This window comes from Choloepus didactylus, chromosome 14 (genome assembly GCF_015220235.1).
Source record: "Choloepus didactylus isolate mChoDid1 chromosome 14, mChoDid1.pri, whole genome shotgun sequence".
Lineage (NCBI taxonomy): Eukaryota > Metazoa > Chordata > Mammalia > Pilosa > Megalonychidae > Choloepus > Choloepus didactylus.
Window position 1 is genome coordinate 3,810,499 of NC_051320.1, and position 16,207 is coordinate 3,826,705.

The 16,207-nt window shown below is 38.6% G+C and overlaps 1 protein-coding gene across 1 annotated transcript in view; it reads right to left on the reverse strand.

Annotated features, from left to right (window-relative positions):
- Nucleotides 1-16,207, reverse strand: part of PRKDC (protein kinase, DNA-activated, catalytic subunit) — a 228,453-nt gene that overhangs the window by 198,299 nt on the left and 13,947 nt on the right. Inside the window, exons 8-13 of the mRNA XM_037802445.1 lie at nucleotides 7,108-7,163; nucleotides 6,980-7,010; nucleotides 6,334-6,491; nucleotides 4,496-4,642; nucleotides 3,032-3,196; nucleotides 2,422-2,590 (exon numbers count right to left, since the gene is read on the reverse strand). Coding sequence (XP_037658373.1) covers nucleotides 2,422-2,590; nucleotides 3,032-3,196; nucleotides 4,496-4,642; nucleotides 6,334-6,491; nucleotides 6,980-7,010; nucleotides 7,108-7,163 — 726 coding nt within the window. The remainder of the gene's footprint in view (nucleotides 1-2,421; nucleotides 2,591-3,031; nucleotides 3,197-4,495; nucleotides 4,643-6,333; nucleotides 6,492-6,979; nucleotides 7,011-7,107; nucleotides 7,164-16,207) is intronic.

Genomic DNA, 16,207 nt, shown 5'->3' on the forward strand with positions numbered 1-16,207 from the left:
CAAGGATGCCCACTGTCACCCTTGTTACCTAACATTGTGCTGGAAAGTCTAGCTAGAGTAATTCAGCAAGAAAAGAAATAAAAGGCATCTAAATTGGAAAGGAAGAAGTAAAAGTTTCTGTTTGCAGACGACATGATCCTATATTTAGGAAGTCCTGAAAAATCTACAACAAAGCTACTAGAGCTAATAAACAAGTTCAGCAAAGTGGCAGAATACAAGATCCACACTCAAAAATCAGTAGTGTTTCTACACACTAATAATAAACTATTTGAGGAGGAAATCAAGAAAAAATTCCATTTACAATAGGAACCAAAAGAATCAAATATCTAGGAATAGATTTAACCAAGGATGTAAAGGACCTATATTCATAAAAGTACAAAACATTGCTAAAGAAATCAAAGGACCTAAATAAATGTAAGAACATTCTGTGTTCATGGATTAGAAGACTAAATATCATTAAGCTGTCAATTCTACCAAAAATGACTTAGAGATTCAATGCAATCCCAATCAAAATTCAAACAGCCTATTTGCAGAGACGGAAAAACAATCATCAAATTTATTTGGAAGGGTAAGGGGCCCTGAATAGCCAAAAACGTCTTGAGAAAGAAGAATGAAGTTGGAGGACTCACACTTCCTGAATTTAAACCATATTACAAAGCTACAGTGGTCAAAACAGCATGGTACTGGCATAAAGATAGACACATTTATCAATGGAATTGAATTGAGAATTTTCAGAAACAGACTCTTGGATCCATGGTCAATTGATTTTTGACAAAGCTCCAAAGTCCACTCAACTGGGGCAGAGCAGTCTCTTCAAAAAATGGTGCTGGGAGAACTGGATATTCATATCCAAAACAATTGAAAGAGGACTCCTACCTCACACCTTATACAAAAATTTACTCAGAATGGATCAAAGACCTGAATATAAGAGGCAGGACCATAAAACTCCTAGAAGAAAGTATAGGGAAGCATTTTTAAGAACAGTGACAGATGGTGGCTTTGTTAACCTTAAACCAAAACCACAAGCAATAAAAGAAAAATATAGATAAATCAGACCTCCTCAAAACTAAATACTTCTGTGCTACAAAGGACTTTGTCAAAAGGGTGAAAAGGCAGCCAACTCAATGGGAGAAAATATTTGGAAACCACGTACCTGATAAGGGTTTGATATGAAGACTATATAAAGAAATCCTACAACTCAACAATAAGAAGACAAACAACCCAATTTAAAAATTGGCAAAAACATGAATAGACATTTTTCCAAAGAGGAATACAGACGGCTAAAAACCACATCACCTGAAGATGACGCTCATCTTCACTAGCTATTAGGGAAATGCAAATCAAAACTACAATGAGATATCATTTCACACCTACTAGAATGGCCACTATTAAACAAATGGGGAACTACAAGTATCGGAGAGGATATGGAGAAATCAGAACACTTCTTCACTGCTGGAGGGAATGTAAAATGGCACAGCTGCTGTGGAGGACGGTTTGGCAGTTCCTCAAGAAGCTAAGTATTGACTTCCCTACAACCCAGCAATCCTGCTACTCAGTGTATACCCAGAAGATGTTCAAGCAGGGATGTGTACACTGATGTTCACAGTGGCATTATTCACAACTGCCAAAATATGGAAGCAACCCAAGTATTCACCAACAGATGAATGGAAAAACAAATGTGGTATATACATACAATGGAAGAGTAATCAGCTGTAAAAAGGAATGCAGTTCTGGATAAACCTTAAAAACGTCATGTTGAGTGAAATAAGCCAGATAAAAAAGGACAAATACTGTATTATCTCACCGATAAGAAATAATTAGAATAAGCAAATTCAGAGAGTCAGAAACTAGAATATAGGTTTCCAGGGGCTTTGCTGGGGGTAAGGAATGGGAAATTAATGCTTAATCAGTACCAAGTTTCTGATTGGAGTGAGGGAGAATTTTTGATAATGGACGATGGTGACAGTAGAACATTGTGAATGTAACTGATACCTACCACCACTGAATTATATATTTGAATGTGGTTTAAAGAGGAAATTTTAGGTTGTATGTATGTTACTAGAATAAAAATTTCAGAAACAACCAAACCATAGGACTGTATAAAACAGTGAACCGTAATGTAAACTATGGACTATAGTTAACAGTACAATTATATTAATATAAATTATTAATATAATAATTATAAATTATAACAATTTCATAAATTATGTTAAAGTTTCATACATTATAACAAAAGTACCACACTAATGATAAGTGTTAATAAAAGGGAAAACTGGAGGGGGGTATGGGAAATTCGCATTTTCTGCATGATTTTTCTGTAAACCTGCAACTTCTTTAATGAAAAAAAAAACTGCAAAACAAACAAACCAACCAACCAAACAAAAAAAACCATCAAAACCCAAGAATGAATGTCACACTTACGCACAGCACTAATGCAATTGCAGAGGACTGGGCCTTTCTCTGCTAAGGCTAGGAAAAGTTTAGCCATGGCTCTGCAGCATGTAGACTGCATTTTCGGACTATACTGTGGGAAACTGTCCATCTGTACCACCATGAGATGCTCCAGAACTGGGGTATACACCTCAGGAACCTACCAGAGTAGAAAGTAGAGTAAGGGTTAGGGGTGGGAATAAATAAATATAGGAATGATACAGATTATCAAAGCAGTTCCAACAAATATTAAATAAGCCTGGCTTTTTATCTAATCTACTAAGTTTAACATTTATTATTATGACTTCCTAAGATCAGAGTAAAACTGTCTGAATAATACTGAAGGTTCTACTCTGTGCCAAGCAGAAATTCTTAATCTTCTAGAAAGAAGAAAAGTGTAACAAATTTCTCTTCCTACTTGGGATAGCAAAAAAAATCACATTTTGTGACAATATTTCTATTTACACAAAATACTTATTAAAATTGTCACACTGATTTCAATGGTTCCTGTATGAAACGTACCACAAAACTCCATCAAATTATTTGAAGAACTGATATTAAATACTTAAAACTGCTCAGTTTAATTAGCTATTTCACTTACTGTGTCCAGGTAAAGTAAGACGCTTGCAATAGACTGGAGGAAACTTGGCATCTGATAAACGTGGTCCTCGATGGTATCTGTCTGCATGAGGAACATCTGCTTGCAACGCTGAATAAGCTCTATGTACATCAAGTCAACATCTTCTGCATTTATAGCCTTACAAGGCTTTAGGAAAGGGGATGCAAAAATATTTTTCAGTCTTATCAACATCAAAATAATGCAAATTTAAATATTATTTAATGTGATATGTTATTATAAACAGAATATCAACAAGCTTTTTAACTGAAAAGAAATACAGATTTAAAATACAGTGTATCTTATAAAGATGCTTTTTAAAATAATCTATAATCACACTCTAAAAATTTATCTGTACACAAAACATTTATTCACTGTCAGCTCTATTCTAGGCATTGCTTCGATGGAGGGTCCCAAAGACAAATGCAGCACAGGACCTGCCCCTATGAGGCGAGCCATCCAGGGGAAGAGAATGACAACTGAACACAGAACCTTCTTTTAATAGCAGAACTCTGATCGGGCTACCACCCAATTTCAGATTTTTCAAAGGCTTCTTTAGACTTCAGACTTTGGTCCAGCCTCCTTCAGGACATGAGTGGTCCTCTCATTTTTGCTCACCTCATGTGCTCTAGCTACACTGAATGAGTTGAAATCGGTTAGATTGTAGTGCATAGGCTGAAAATTCCATTCAAATATTTAACATCTCTTTTTGTCTGAGCCCTCCCACATACTATTTTCTCTGTGTATTTAAAGGAGCCAATAGAGATAAATGGAGATGAAGAGTTTAAAAAAATGGATTATTTAGAAGCAAAAACCTTGAGGAAACATAAGTAGAAGGAATCAACAGTGAGAGTAAAAAGGTTAGAAGAAGGGACCCTCATTCTCCAAAACAGGAAAGTAGACACTGATGGATAAATTTGTAGAAAGAGAGGCAAAACGTTATTTTCTCTACAAAGCAGAAGGCATAATCACCTTCTGGGAGAGAAATAGTCATGGTTACTCCCAAAATCCTTAAATATATATCTTTCTGTCATAAGAACTTTTCTTTCTAAAACTTTGTGGGAGATCAACTACAATTTTATTTCATAAATAAGGGGCAGCATAGCATAGTGAAAAAAACATGATGTTTCCAGTCTTAAGACTTGGATTTATGTTTTAGTTCTGCCAATTACTATGTGTCCTAGGACAAATTACCTACTTTCTCTAAGTCTCACTTTGCTCATCTGTAAAATGGAATAATCCTCAGTTTGTAGGAGTTATGAGGACTTACAATGATACACATAAAGAATCCTAGTACATAGTAGGTACTCAAAAAAACCCTTAACTTTTAATAATAAACAAACAAGATTGTCACAGTGTGAGACGCCACTCAAAAATGTAATAAAGTATATTCTTTAAACAGTCAAGTGAAAATACAAAGATAAAACAGAGTAAATTAATGAACCATACTCCTGCAAAAAGTCCATATCCACGAATAGCAATGGATAACTCCTTGTTGTTTGAATCCATGTTTCTAATGATTTCATAGAACTGTTCCATAAAGTACTGCAGCTTACTCTTATGCATTTCCGCATCTTTCGCAACCATAACAGAAACCTGCAATTACATATTTTTTTAGAAATATTTAATAGCAAAGTAAAAGAATCTATACAAATGTAAAAAGACTAGAATTGTTTGATTAAAATTGTTTCTGAGTTGCTACAGCCGCATACAATTGCTTTTACACATAAAGGATCACTGCTTCAATCTACTCAGTCCCCATCAGTTTCAGAAAGACCCTCTCTTAAACAGAGCTGTATTAAAAGCTGATGCATTTTTCCTAGAAAAAGGGGTTGAAAAGACCAGGGAACACAGAAAGAAGTCTGCACAGAAAAACAAGTTTTGAATGAATGCTCTCAACGCAGACAAGTCTTTAGCAATCACCTCTGACTCAGCGTGTCATAGGAGCTGTGCAGATGCAGAGATCAGCGAGCTCAGAAGTACACCGTTAGGTCAACACAGAACAGAGGGTACAGCTACACAGTCCACCACACAGTCCTCCCACACTGCTATGTTATCATGGAGAAGTAAACTTGAAAACTGTGATTTTCAAAAAATAAGACAAAAAGAAGCTAAGAAAGACAGGCGTAGTTAGAGAGCAGGGCTGAGGCCTGGCCACCAGGAATGACCCCTCTGCACAAATCCTCATCTCTCTGCACAAGTCCCAGAAATTTTAATTCACTCAGAAACAATGCCTGAAATTCTACCTGTTAAGAGATATATTTGAGCCAATGTTTATTAAGATACAAACATATTTGTGTCCGTTAGTAAAAAAATGATTCCTAAAACCTTTATTTTCCTTAACAAGATCAGCCAAATTAAGCTGAAAAGGATTTTTTTTACTAAAGGGCCAGGAAGAGGAGGTAATCTTAATGCCCAGAATAAACTGGTAGAGAGTGTGAGCCTGATGGGAAGGTTTAGAAAAGCAGGGCACACCAAGAAGTTGAAAAGGACATTATGAGAAAGGGAGGGTACTGAAAACAAAGTATACCCATTTCATCCTTTTGTGGGAGTTGGGCCATATCCAGAAAAAGGATGGCAATGTTTTCTCTCCACCCTCCTTCCTGCACTCATGGCCCTACTCTTAGGCCAGTGCCGTCCGCACTACAGTTCAGATGGGGTTCCAGGAATCCATTCGTAATACTGCTTCAAACACCACTTTGGCTGTGTATCTTTTGAATTTATCATCAGGCCAAGCTAAGCAGTATAAGGCCCTTGCCACTCAGCCTAGCAGAAAGTGTTCTCATATACCTTTGGATGTTCAGTCATCTGTGCCGGACCAGTGCTCACAGGTACAGTTCTTCTTCGCCAACTGAGACATGTTTCTGTACCTGCAGGCTCAAATTCTGTGACTGTCTTATCTAGTTGGAAAACATATAAGAGCAAATGGGCTCTCCCTTTTCTGAAAGTCTTTTGAAAGCGTCTTTAACACGACAGCCGGCCCTCACCTGTGGTGAGATATGGTTCTTTGCCTCAGCCCAGCTGCCTGTCTAACTCCTGGACCTCGGCCATCTGGCTCTCAGGAGCTGCCAAGCCCCAGCACTTCCTTCCACTCCTCCTTGTCTATCCATGAGACTCCAGGGCTGGTATCTTCCTAGTGTTCTTTCCATCCTGGGACCACCCACACAGCTGACCAATAATAAAGCTCTTTTCTACAAATACATTCTTATTTGCATATATATGCACAAGATTGAAATTCAAGTTTGTTATGGGAAAAGCATGTTTAATGAAAGCTGAATTGGTAGTACCTGTTTCAGAAAGGATTCCAGGGCTGAATTTGCAGCTTTTTTCACATCTACATTTGTATGGCTACACCATTTTGATAGGACTTCAAATAAAGAAATGTAGTTGTCCAGAAGGTAGGTGCTAAATTGAGATGCATGCAGGGCAAGTAAATGTAAACCAGCTGTAATTGCAAAAATATATACACTTATAATGGGACAACATAAGCCAGAACAAAGAACTAGGAAAACTTCAAGTATATGCCAACGTTAAACTGTTTATGAAGAGCTGATGAGATTACAATATAATAATAACAGGGACTCTGATCAGAGCTCTGGAACCACAACCCTCGTATGGATCAACAGGCCCATGATTTGGCCGATGAACCCCAAAATAACGTTTAGAAGTAGGATCAGGATTTATTCAAAGTCATAATCAACCATGTGGATTCCCTGAAAGACACCCTAATTTTTTGTTAATCATCTACCTAAATGTGACTATCTCGACCAGAGTTTGTGAGCTAAAAACAATGTCCCAAAAGCTTCCTTGTAATATTTCAGTGTAACACATCACAGATGTTATCATGTTAATTTCCCTCATAGTATAAGTGAGAACTTACTAAAGATATTAACTTAATAATCTAAAAATTATAACTCAAATACAGAGTCTTACCTGAGGGCACAGCATATCTCTTCAGATCAATCTATTTTAGGGGAAAAAAAAAAAAAAACAAAAATCACCATCAATGTCTGACAATCCCAAGTCTCAACTGTAAAAGAATTAGAATATGTTAATACTACCTGAGGACGAATTGCCTTTAGTACAAACTCAAAAATCTCCCTTGATGTCTCAGAATCTGTAGATGTAACAAAAAGAAGCCTCTGTTACAAATAACAACAGTAATCATTTGAAATACCTTAAAACAACTTCACAAATAACAGACCACTCCTTCATCTAGAATAACTCCAGCAGTCTCCTGTGAATTCAGGAATAACATTTTACAACATTCTCACCAGCTAGAGAGGTGCAAGTTATTATTGGGGGAAAGAGGGAGGAGCAATTTGGGATCACAGAGAGATGGGTCTAAATTAAAACTCATCACTTACAAGCTCTGTTAAATGATCATTCAGAGCCTCAGTTTTCTTAGCAGTAAAGAGGGGCAGTATACACCTTCTCTTAGGGTTGTTTCAAGGATTAAATGAAATAACTCATGCAAGGCCAAACACATTATTTTTTCCCAATACTCCCAGGCATTTATTAAAACATATGTGCCCAAATTATTATAGGAATTGCAAACATGAATAAAATATGATCTTTGATCTTACTAAACTTATTATCTAAGATGGAAGATAAAACAAGCACACATTTATAATTTACATTAATTTACATACAGTTAGTATTAATTTACATACAGCCTCCCACCAGATTGTTTTATTTATTGCAGCTATACAGAAATCATGCTTTTTTCATCAGTGATTTCTCCACCCTTATAACTGAACTGCAAATAGCAGTTCAAGAATTGTTTTGACTGCAAGGTCTGAGATATTTTGAAGACGATTATTTGACAGTAGCTGGAGGGAGAATGGGAACAAGAGAGGGTTTAGGAAGAGAGAAACATCAGCATGTTTGTAGGATGATGTCATAAGATACAAAAAAAAAAGTTAGTGCTCAATAGAAGCAGAGAGGCTTTACAGAAATGGTAGCATTTGAGCTGGGCCTACATGAATAGGCATTAGTGGGGGAAAGATCATTCGAATAGAAAGTTAACAGTGTTAACACAAGTATGCAGACACAAAGGCACCTGGAACCTTCTGTCCTCCCGTCTTCAGTTGGTCCAGAATGAGAGCACTGGGTGAACACAGAGCTAGAAGTTCAATCCAATGGCTAGGGCTTGAACTTGCTGTGGTAGGAACGAGTACCAATCTCAGCCTTTGAAAGGCTTTGCCTTTCCACTGTCCTTTCTCGTACATCAATCTCCCTCTCCAGAAGATCACTCCTGGTTCAAGCAAGTTCTTGTATCTAGTTTTTTAAATCCTCTCTTATCCCCGCATCTCCCATCAGCTGCACCCTATTTCTTGGCTCTCCTCTGTTGTAAGATTTCTCCAAGAAGGTTCCCGCAGTAGTAGTTAGAACTTCCTTTCTGTTCTAACCACCCAGTCTGGCTCCTGCTCCAACACAGGATGCAGCTCCTTTCGCTGAAATGAAGGATCCCCTTCTCTGCCTGTGCTCCCTCCTCACCTGGACTCCTCTAGAGCAGGTGCACCACATGCCCTTCTCAAGACTGCCTCTTCTTAGACCCTTTTCCTACAGACTGACTACCTTGTTCACAAGAATAGTTTTAAATATTACCTCTGCTGAAGACTTCCAAATTTGTATCTTAAGTTCTAATTTCTCTGCCAAGATCCAGTCTTACATATGCAACTACAAACTGGACATCTAAATCTGAATGCTTACATGCATCTCAAATTAAACAAAAGCTTGATTTTCTGCCTAATACCCAGACCTCTCCCAACCTATCCAGCATAATAATTAACCACACGAACTTCAGCAACTCACTCCTTACATCTTACCATTCAAATCTAACTCAAAGCCACAGCAGTCAGACAGACCTTTTCAAAACATCAGCTGGTCCACGTCAGATCCTTCTTTAAAATCCATGCCTTCCCATTCTGATAGGACTGAAACCCCAGTTTATAAGTCTTTCAAAAACAAACCTTCACTGACGTTTCCAATCTCATCTCACTGCCCTCCGTTCATGCTCATCAAGCTTCAGACACAACAGCCTCCTTGAACCTCTCAAACCAACTCATGCTTTCCAGGCTGGAGGCCCGGGCATTGGCTGGTCCCTCTTCAGGAAAGCTCTTCCCTAGCCGGCTCATCCAGTCCTTCAGGCCTTGGCTTCTAGATTATCTCCTCTGAAAGAACCAGCTGACGGCGGGATGGGTCCTCCACCTCTCCTCACTTAGTCCTGACCATTGCACCCAACCTGTTCCATCACTGTACCTGAAATGTATAGTAACTTGTCCACCTGCTGTGTGTCTCCTCTAGACTGTAAGTTCATGACGGTCGGAATTCAGTGATTCTGATCACTGAATCCAATACCTAATTCTTCACTCTTTAGATAACAGGCACTCAAGAAATATTTACTGTTTGAATAAATGTATTAATTAAATTTGAGTGCTTGAAATCACAAAATCATGGCATGACAGAAAAAGGGTAAATTTTAGAGTTAGACCAAGGCTTAAATCTCAGATGTACCACTTAGTAGCTGTGTAAATTGCCTAGTGCTGCTTAACAAATTACCACAAAAATCAGTGGCTTAAAAAAACATGTATTTATTATCTTACAGCTCTCGAAGTCAGAAGTCTGAAATGGGTCCTACTAAGCTAAAATCAAGGTGTCAGCAGGGCTGCATTACTTTCTGGAGGCTCTACGGGAAAATCAGTTTTCCAGGTTCTAGCTGCCACCCACATCCTTTGCCTATGGACCCCTCATCCTTCTACAAAGCCAGCCATGGCCAGTCAAGTCTTTCTCACATTGCATCACTCTGCCACCGACTCTGCTACCTCCCTTTTCGACTTACAAGGACTCCTTTGATTACACTGGGCCCATTCAGATAATCTAGGACAGCTCCTGTGGTACTCTGGAAAAACATGTTCTTAATCGTAATCCATTGCTGTGGATGCGACCCCATTGTAAATAAGACCTTCTGATGAGATTATTAGTTAAGGTGTGGTGGCTGAATCAGGAAGGGTCTTAATCGTATTGTTGGAAACCTTACAGAGAAAGTCACACGAAGAAAGCCATAATCAAGAAACAAGAAGTCAGAAGTCAAAGGATCCCGGAGTAGAAAGGAGAAGACATGAAAACCATGAGCCAATAAATTCCCAGCAATTAAGCCAACCCATCATATGGCATTTGTTTTTTTAGCCAAGAAACTAAAGCAGTTTTTGGTATTGCAAAGTGAGGTGCTGTCATTGCAAAGACGTAAAATGTGGAAAGAACACTGGAATTGGGGAATGGGTAGTGGCTGGGAGAACTCTGAGGGCTCAAAAATGAGTGAAAACCGCAGACAAAGTTTGTATAATCTCAGAAAACACATAATTCACCATGAACAGAATGTTGGTAGATAATATGGACTTTAAAGGTTCCTCCAGCTATGCTTTAGAAGGAAATGATTAACATGCTATTGAAAATCAGAAGAAAGGCAATCATTGTTAAAAAGCAGCAGAGAACATGGCAAAACTGTTTTCTGATACCACATGGAAGGCAGAAGTTGCATACAATGAACCTGGATTTTAGGTAAGGAGATTTCCAAGCTAAATGTGGAAAGTACAGCTTGGTTTCTCCCTGTAGCTTGCAGTGAAAAGACAGAGGAAAGAGATAAACTAAGGACTGAGCTATTAAGCACAAAGCAAGCAGCAATTGACGGTTTGAAAAATTCTAAGCCTATCCAGAGAGTGTGCTCTGAGATTAGAGGCAGAAATGGCTTTATCATGGACTTCCCTGAGCTTTCAAGAAGTGAGTCGCCAGAGGACAGGGCTCCCTGTGAAGGTTTAAACGAACAATCCTTTGCTAAAAAGGGTATGGCTGAACACAGATCCAATCAGCCATTTCAGTGAAAGTGAAGACTGAAAATACAATTATTCAGGAAGGATCTGTGGAAATTTCTATTGTCTGATGGTTAACACCCCCCTGGAATTGCATGCGAAGTTTTCTGCAAATTTTGAATAAACAGAAGCAATGCCAGAAAGGACAGAGAAGAGACAAACGGAAGGAAAAATGACTTCAAGGAAGCCACCGTCTGGACCAAAGAGATCTATTTGGGCCAAGAAAGTGGGCCCATCCGTCTGTATGGAAAGCGTGAATCCTCTCCTGAACTTGGAGGGGACAGGCCATCTGCTCCTGCATTTGGAGGGGGTAGGCCTTTCACCCCATTGTTCAGGATGAGTGCTGCCACCCCAACACTCACAGATGGTGGGGCCTGTGCCCCAGAATTTGCAGAGCCTGGCTGCCATCCCAACACTCAGAGAGGGTGGTGTCCATGCCCAGGTGTTCATGGAGAGCCTAGATGCCATCCTGATGCTTGGAGAGGGTGGGGGCCTTGTTCAGGGAGAGCATTTCCCCCATACAAGTGCTACAGCAGATCCAGAGGACAAAGCATCAGGCCACAGATGGCTTTCAGACCTTGAGATCTAATGGAGTTAGCCCTGCTGGGTTTCTTACATGTTTGGGAACCACGACCCCCTGTTTTCCTTCCAATTTCTCCATTCTGGAATGGAAATGTTTAGCCTATGCTTGTCCTACCATCGCACATTGGAAGTAGATCACTTGTTTTCTAAGTCTCACATGTCCATCAGAGAGAAGAATTTTGCCCCAGGATGAATCATGCCCAAAACTGATTTTGAGACTCTGTACTTAGCATTGTTCTGAAATGATTAAAAACCTCTGGGATGTGGTGATAGAATGAATATATTCTGCAAGTGGGAAAAATATGTCTTTTTGGGATCCAGTGTGCAGACTGTGCTGGCTTTGGTACACACAATGCAGAGCCCAGGACTAGGAAGAGACGCTGTTTCCTAGGGATAAGTGGACATTTATATACAAGTAAACGGGAATTCCTAGGGCCATGAGATTTATGCACAGAAAGGACCGGGAAAGACCCTATGCTTTTGCCAAGAGCTAGTCTCCAAAATCATTCACTGTATGGCCCCGAAGGACAGCTCTAGCACAGGCCAATCTGCATAGACCGAACAATGCTTTTTTTCTGTTTTGATTAGCTCCTTACATTCAAGCCAAATCTCTGTCATAACACTCACTGGATACAAAGTGAAGAAACAAAAGCCTTAGAGTCTAAATTCCAGAGATAACATATTAAAACATCAAAATGTTGAGGAATCAACAAGAGCTTACAAAACATACAAAGAAACAGGAAGAGATAGCCCAGGTAAAGGAGAAGATTAAAGCATTTAAAACAATCAATAAGGAGGACCAGAATTGACATACATTAGGCAAAGATTTTTTTAAAATGGTTCTAAATATAGTCAAAGAGCTAAAGGACATCAGGAAAAAAAATGATAGATGAACACAAAAAGGAATCAAAAGGAGAAAGAAATTATGAAAAGGAAAACAAATGAAACAGAGTTGAAGACCACAGTAATGGAAATTAAGAATTCCCCAGGAGTTCAACAGCTGGTTGGATCTGGTGGAAGAGAGAATCAGTAAAATTGAAAGAAAACTGAAATTATCCACTCTGAGGAGCAGAAAGAAGAATGAAGAAAACTGAATGAGCCTGAGGGACCTGTTGGACACCATCAAGTGCTCCAATATACTCATGGTGGGAGCCCGAGAAGGAAAAGAAAGAGAGGACAGGGCAGAGAGGATTTTCAAAGAAATAAAGGCTGGAAACTTTCCAAATTTAACAAAAGACATGAACATACACATCCAAGATGCTCAACACATTCCAAACAGGTTAAACTCAAAATAGGCCCAAAACATAACATATTATAATCAAACTGTTAAATGCCATTGCTAAAAAGAGTTCTGAAAGCCACAAGTGGGAAGCAACACGTCACATATAAGGGAGCATCAGTGAGATTAAATGCCAGTCTCTCACCAGGAACCATGGAAGCAAGAAGACAATGGTATGACACAGCTAAAGTGCTGAAAGCCCAAAACTGCCAACCAAGAATTCTTTATCTGGCAAAACTGTCTTTCAAAAATGAGAGAGAGATTAAGACATTCCCAGATAAACAAAAGCCATGGGATCCTGTCGCCCCTAGGCCAGCCCTAAGAAGAAATGCTAAAGGGAGTTCTGCTGCATCAATCTTGATACCAGACAACTGATTGAAGCTGCAAGAAGAAATAAAGATCTCAGGTAAAGACAACTACACAGGTAAATAAAAATACTAGTACTATTGCCTTTTTGGTTTGTAACTCCACTTTTTCTTCCTTTAAGACCTAAAAGGCAAATGCAGAAAATCTAATGATAAATCAGTGGTTCTGGATTCATATAAATGTGTAATATGTGAAGGACTACATAAGCTGGGGGGGACGGAAGGGTATAGGAACATAGTTTACATACATATGCTATTGCAGTTACATTGGTATCAAAGTAAACAAGATTGTTTTAGATTTAGGATGTTCAATTTAAGCCCCATAGTAACCACAAAGACCATATCAGAGAATATGCAAACTCATAGAGACAGAAAGTAGAATAAAGGCTACCAGGAGTTGGGGGACAGGGGAAATAGGGAGTTAATGCATAATGGGTATAGATTTTCTGTTTGGGGTGAAGAGAAAGTTTTAGTAATGGATAGTAGTAAAAGTACCACTACACTGCAAGTGTGAGTAATCCAACTGAATGGTATGCTTGGGAAGGACTGGGATGGGAAGGTTTATGCTCTTCATGTTTCCACAATTCAAAAAAATGTTTTAAAAATTGACAATGACAAATAATGAAATATATGATCTTGGATGGGATATAAGGATGGAGGAGAAAAGGCTGAAAAGGATATTATTTGGACATAGGAAAAAATTAGACTATAGAATACAAGCTTTATATCATGTTAAATTTCTTGAACTTGATAACAGCACCTAAGGTAGTTACATAAGTGAATATCCTTGTTCTTTAGGAAATACACACAGAAGTATTATGTGCTTAAGGCAGATGATGTGTGGAAACTGCTCTCAAAAGTTCAGAAAATGGATGGATGGACAGAGGATGGATAGATAGATAGATGATGGATTGATAGACAAATGGACAGAATTACTCGGCAAATGTGACAAAATATTGAAATTGTGGGTCTGGTTATCTGGAGAGTGGGGGGATACTGGAGTTCTGTGTATAGAGTTTGTATTGTTTTTGCAACTATCCTGTAAGTTAGAAATTATTTCAAAATAAAAAGTTTAAAGAAAGAAAAATCCCAGCAGGTTTTTGTAGATGTTGTAGGACCAACATTCTAAAATTGATATGGAAAGGCATGGGACCTATAATACTAAAATAATTTTGAAAAAGAATAAATTGAGAGGAATTACTCTAACCAACATTAACACTTACTATGTAGCTATAGTAATATAGACAATGCAGTGTTGGCAGAGAGGTACATGTGCATCAATGGAACAGAATTGAGGACTTAGAAATAGACACACAAATATGCCCAACTAATTTTTGGCAAAGGTGCAAAAGCAATTCAATGGAGGAAGGATAGCCTTTTTTTTTTTTTAAACAAATACTGTTGGAGCAACTGGATGCCCGTAAGCAAAAAATGTATCTCAACTCAAACCTCAAACTTTCAATAAAAATTCACTCAAAATGGATCGTGGACTTAAGTGTAGTCTAAAACTAAAAAACTTTTAGAAAAAACGTAAGAAAATCTTTGGGCTCTAAGACAAGATGAAGAGTTCTCAGAAGTGACACCAAAACCATTACCATAAAAGGAAAAACTGATAAAATGAACTCCACCAAAATTTCAAACTTTTGCTCTACAAGAAGATCCTGAGAAGAGGATAAAAAGACAAGCTACAGACTGGAACAAAATATTTGCAAACCACATATCCGACTAAGAACTAGTACCTAGAATATATAAAGAACTCTCAAAATTCAACAAACATTCCAATTAGAAAATGGGCAAAAAACATGAAGAGACATTTCACTGAAGAGGATATACTGATGGCAAATAAGCATATGAAACAACGGTCAACACCATTAACTACTAGAGAAATACCAACTAAAACCAAAACAAGATATCATTACACACCTATTAGAATGGCTAAAATTAGAAAAAGAAAAAAATAAAAAAGCAATAATACAAAATGTTGATAAAGATGAAGAGAAATCAGATTACTAATACATTGCTGATAAGAATCTAAAATGATTCAGCCACTCTGGAAAAGAGCACGGCAACTTCTTAAAACACTAAACATGTACTTACCAGAGGACCCAGAACTTGCACTCCTGGGCATTTTTCCCAGAGAAATGAAAACTTATATTCACACAATAACCTGTACATGAATGTTCACAGGACCTTTATTTATGATAGCCATGAACTGGAAACAACTCAAATGTCCTTCAACAGATGAAAGATTAAACAAAGGGTGGTACACCCATATGGAATACTTCTCAGCACTAAAAAGAATAAACCATTGATGCAAAAACCTGGAAAAATCTCAAGCAAATTATGAGTGAAAAAAGCCAACCTCAGAAGGTTACAAACCATGAACCCAAATACGTAACATTCTTTAAATGACAAAACTATAGAGCTGGAGACAGATTAGTACTTCCAGGGGTGAACAGGGGGTGTGGGGAGGAGAGAGGTGGCTGTAGCTATAAAAGGGTAATACAGGTATCTTTGTGATGGAACCATTCAGTATCCTGGCTGTGCTGATACTTACACAAACCCACACATGATAATAGTGTATAAAACTAAACGTGGCAAGATGGCGGACTGCTGAGCTGTATGTTTTAGTTACTCCTCCAGGAAAGTAGGTAGAAAGCCAGGAACTGCGTGGACTGGACACCACAGAGCAATCTGACTTTGGGCATACTTCATACAACACTCATGAAAACGTGGAACTGCTGAGATCAGCAAAATCTAAGCCCAATACAGAAAGCTTCAAAGACTTGCAATTTGGGCAGGTCAAGACAAGAGCAGAACTAAGAGAGCCCTGAGACAAAAGGCAATAATCCAGTGGCTGAGAAAATTCACTAAACACCACAACTTTCCAAGAAAAGGGGGGTGTCCGCTAACAGCCATCATCATGGTGGACAGGAAACACTCCTGCCCATCGCCAGCCCCATAGCCCAGAGCTGCCCCAGACAACCCAGTGTGATGGAAGTGCTTCAAATAACAGGCACACACCACAAAACTGGCAATGGATACTAGCCTTCCCTGCAACCTC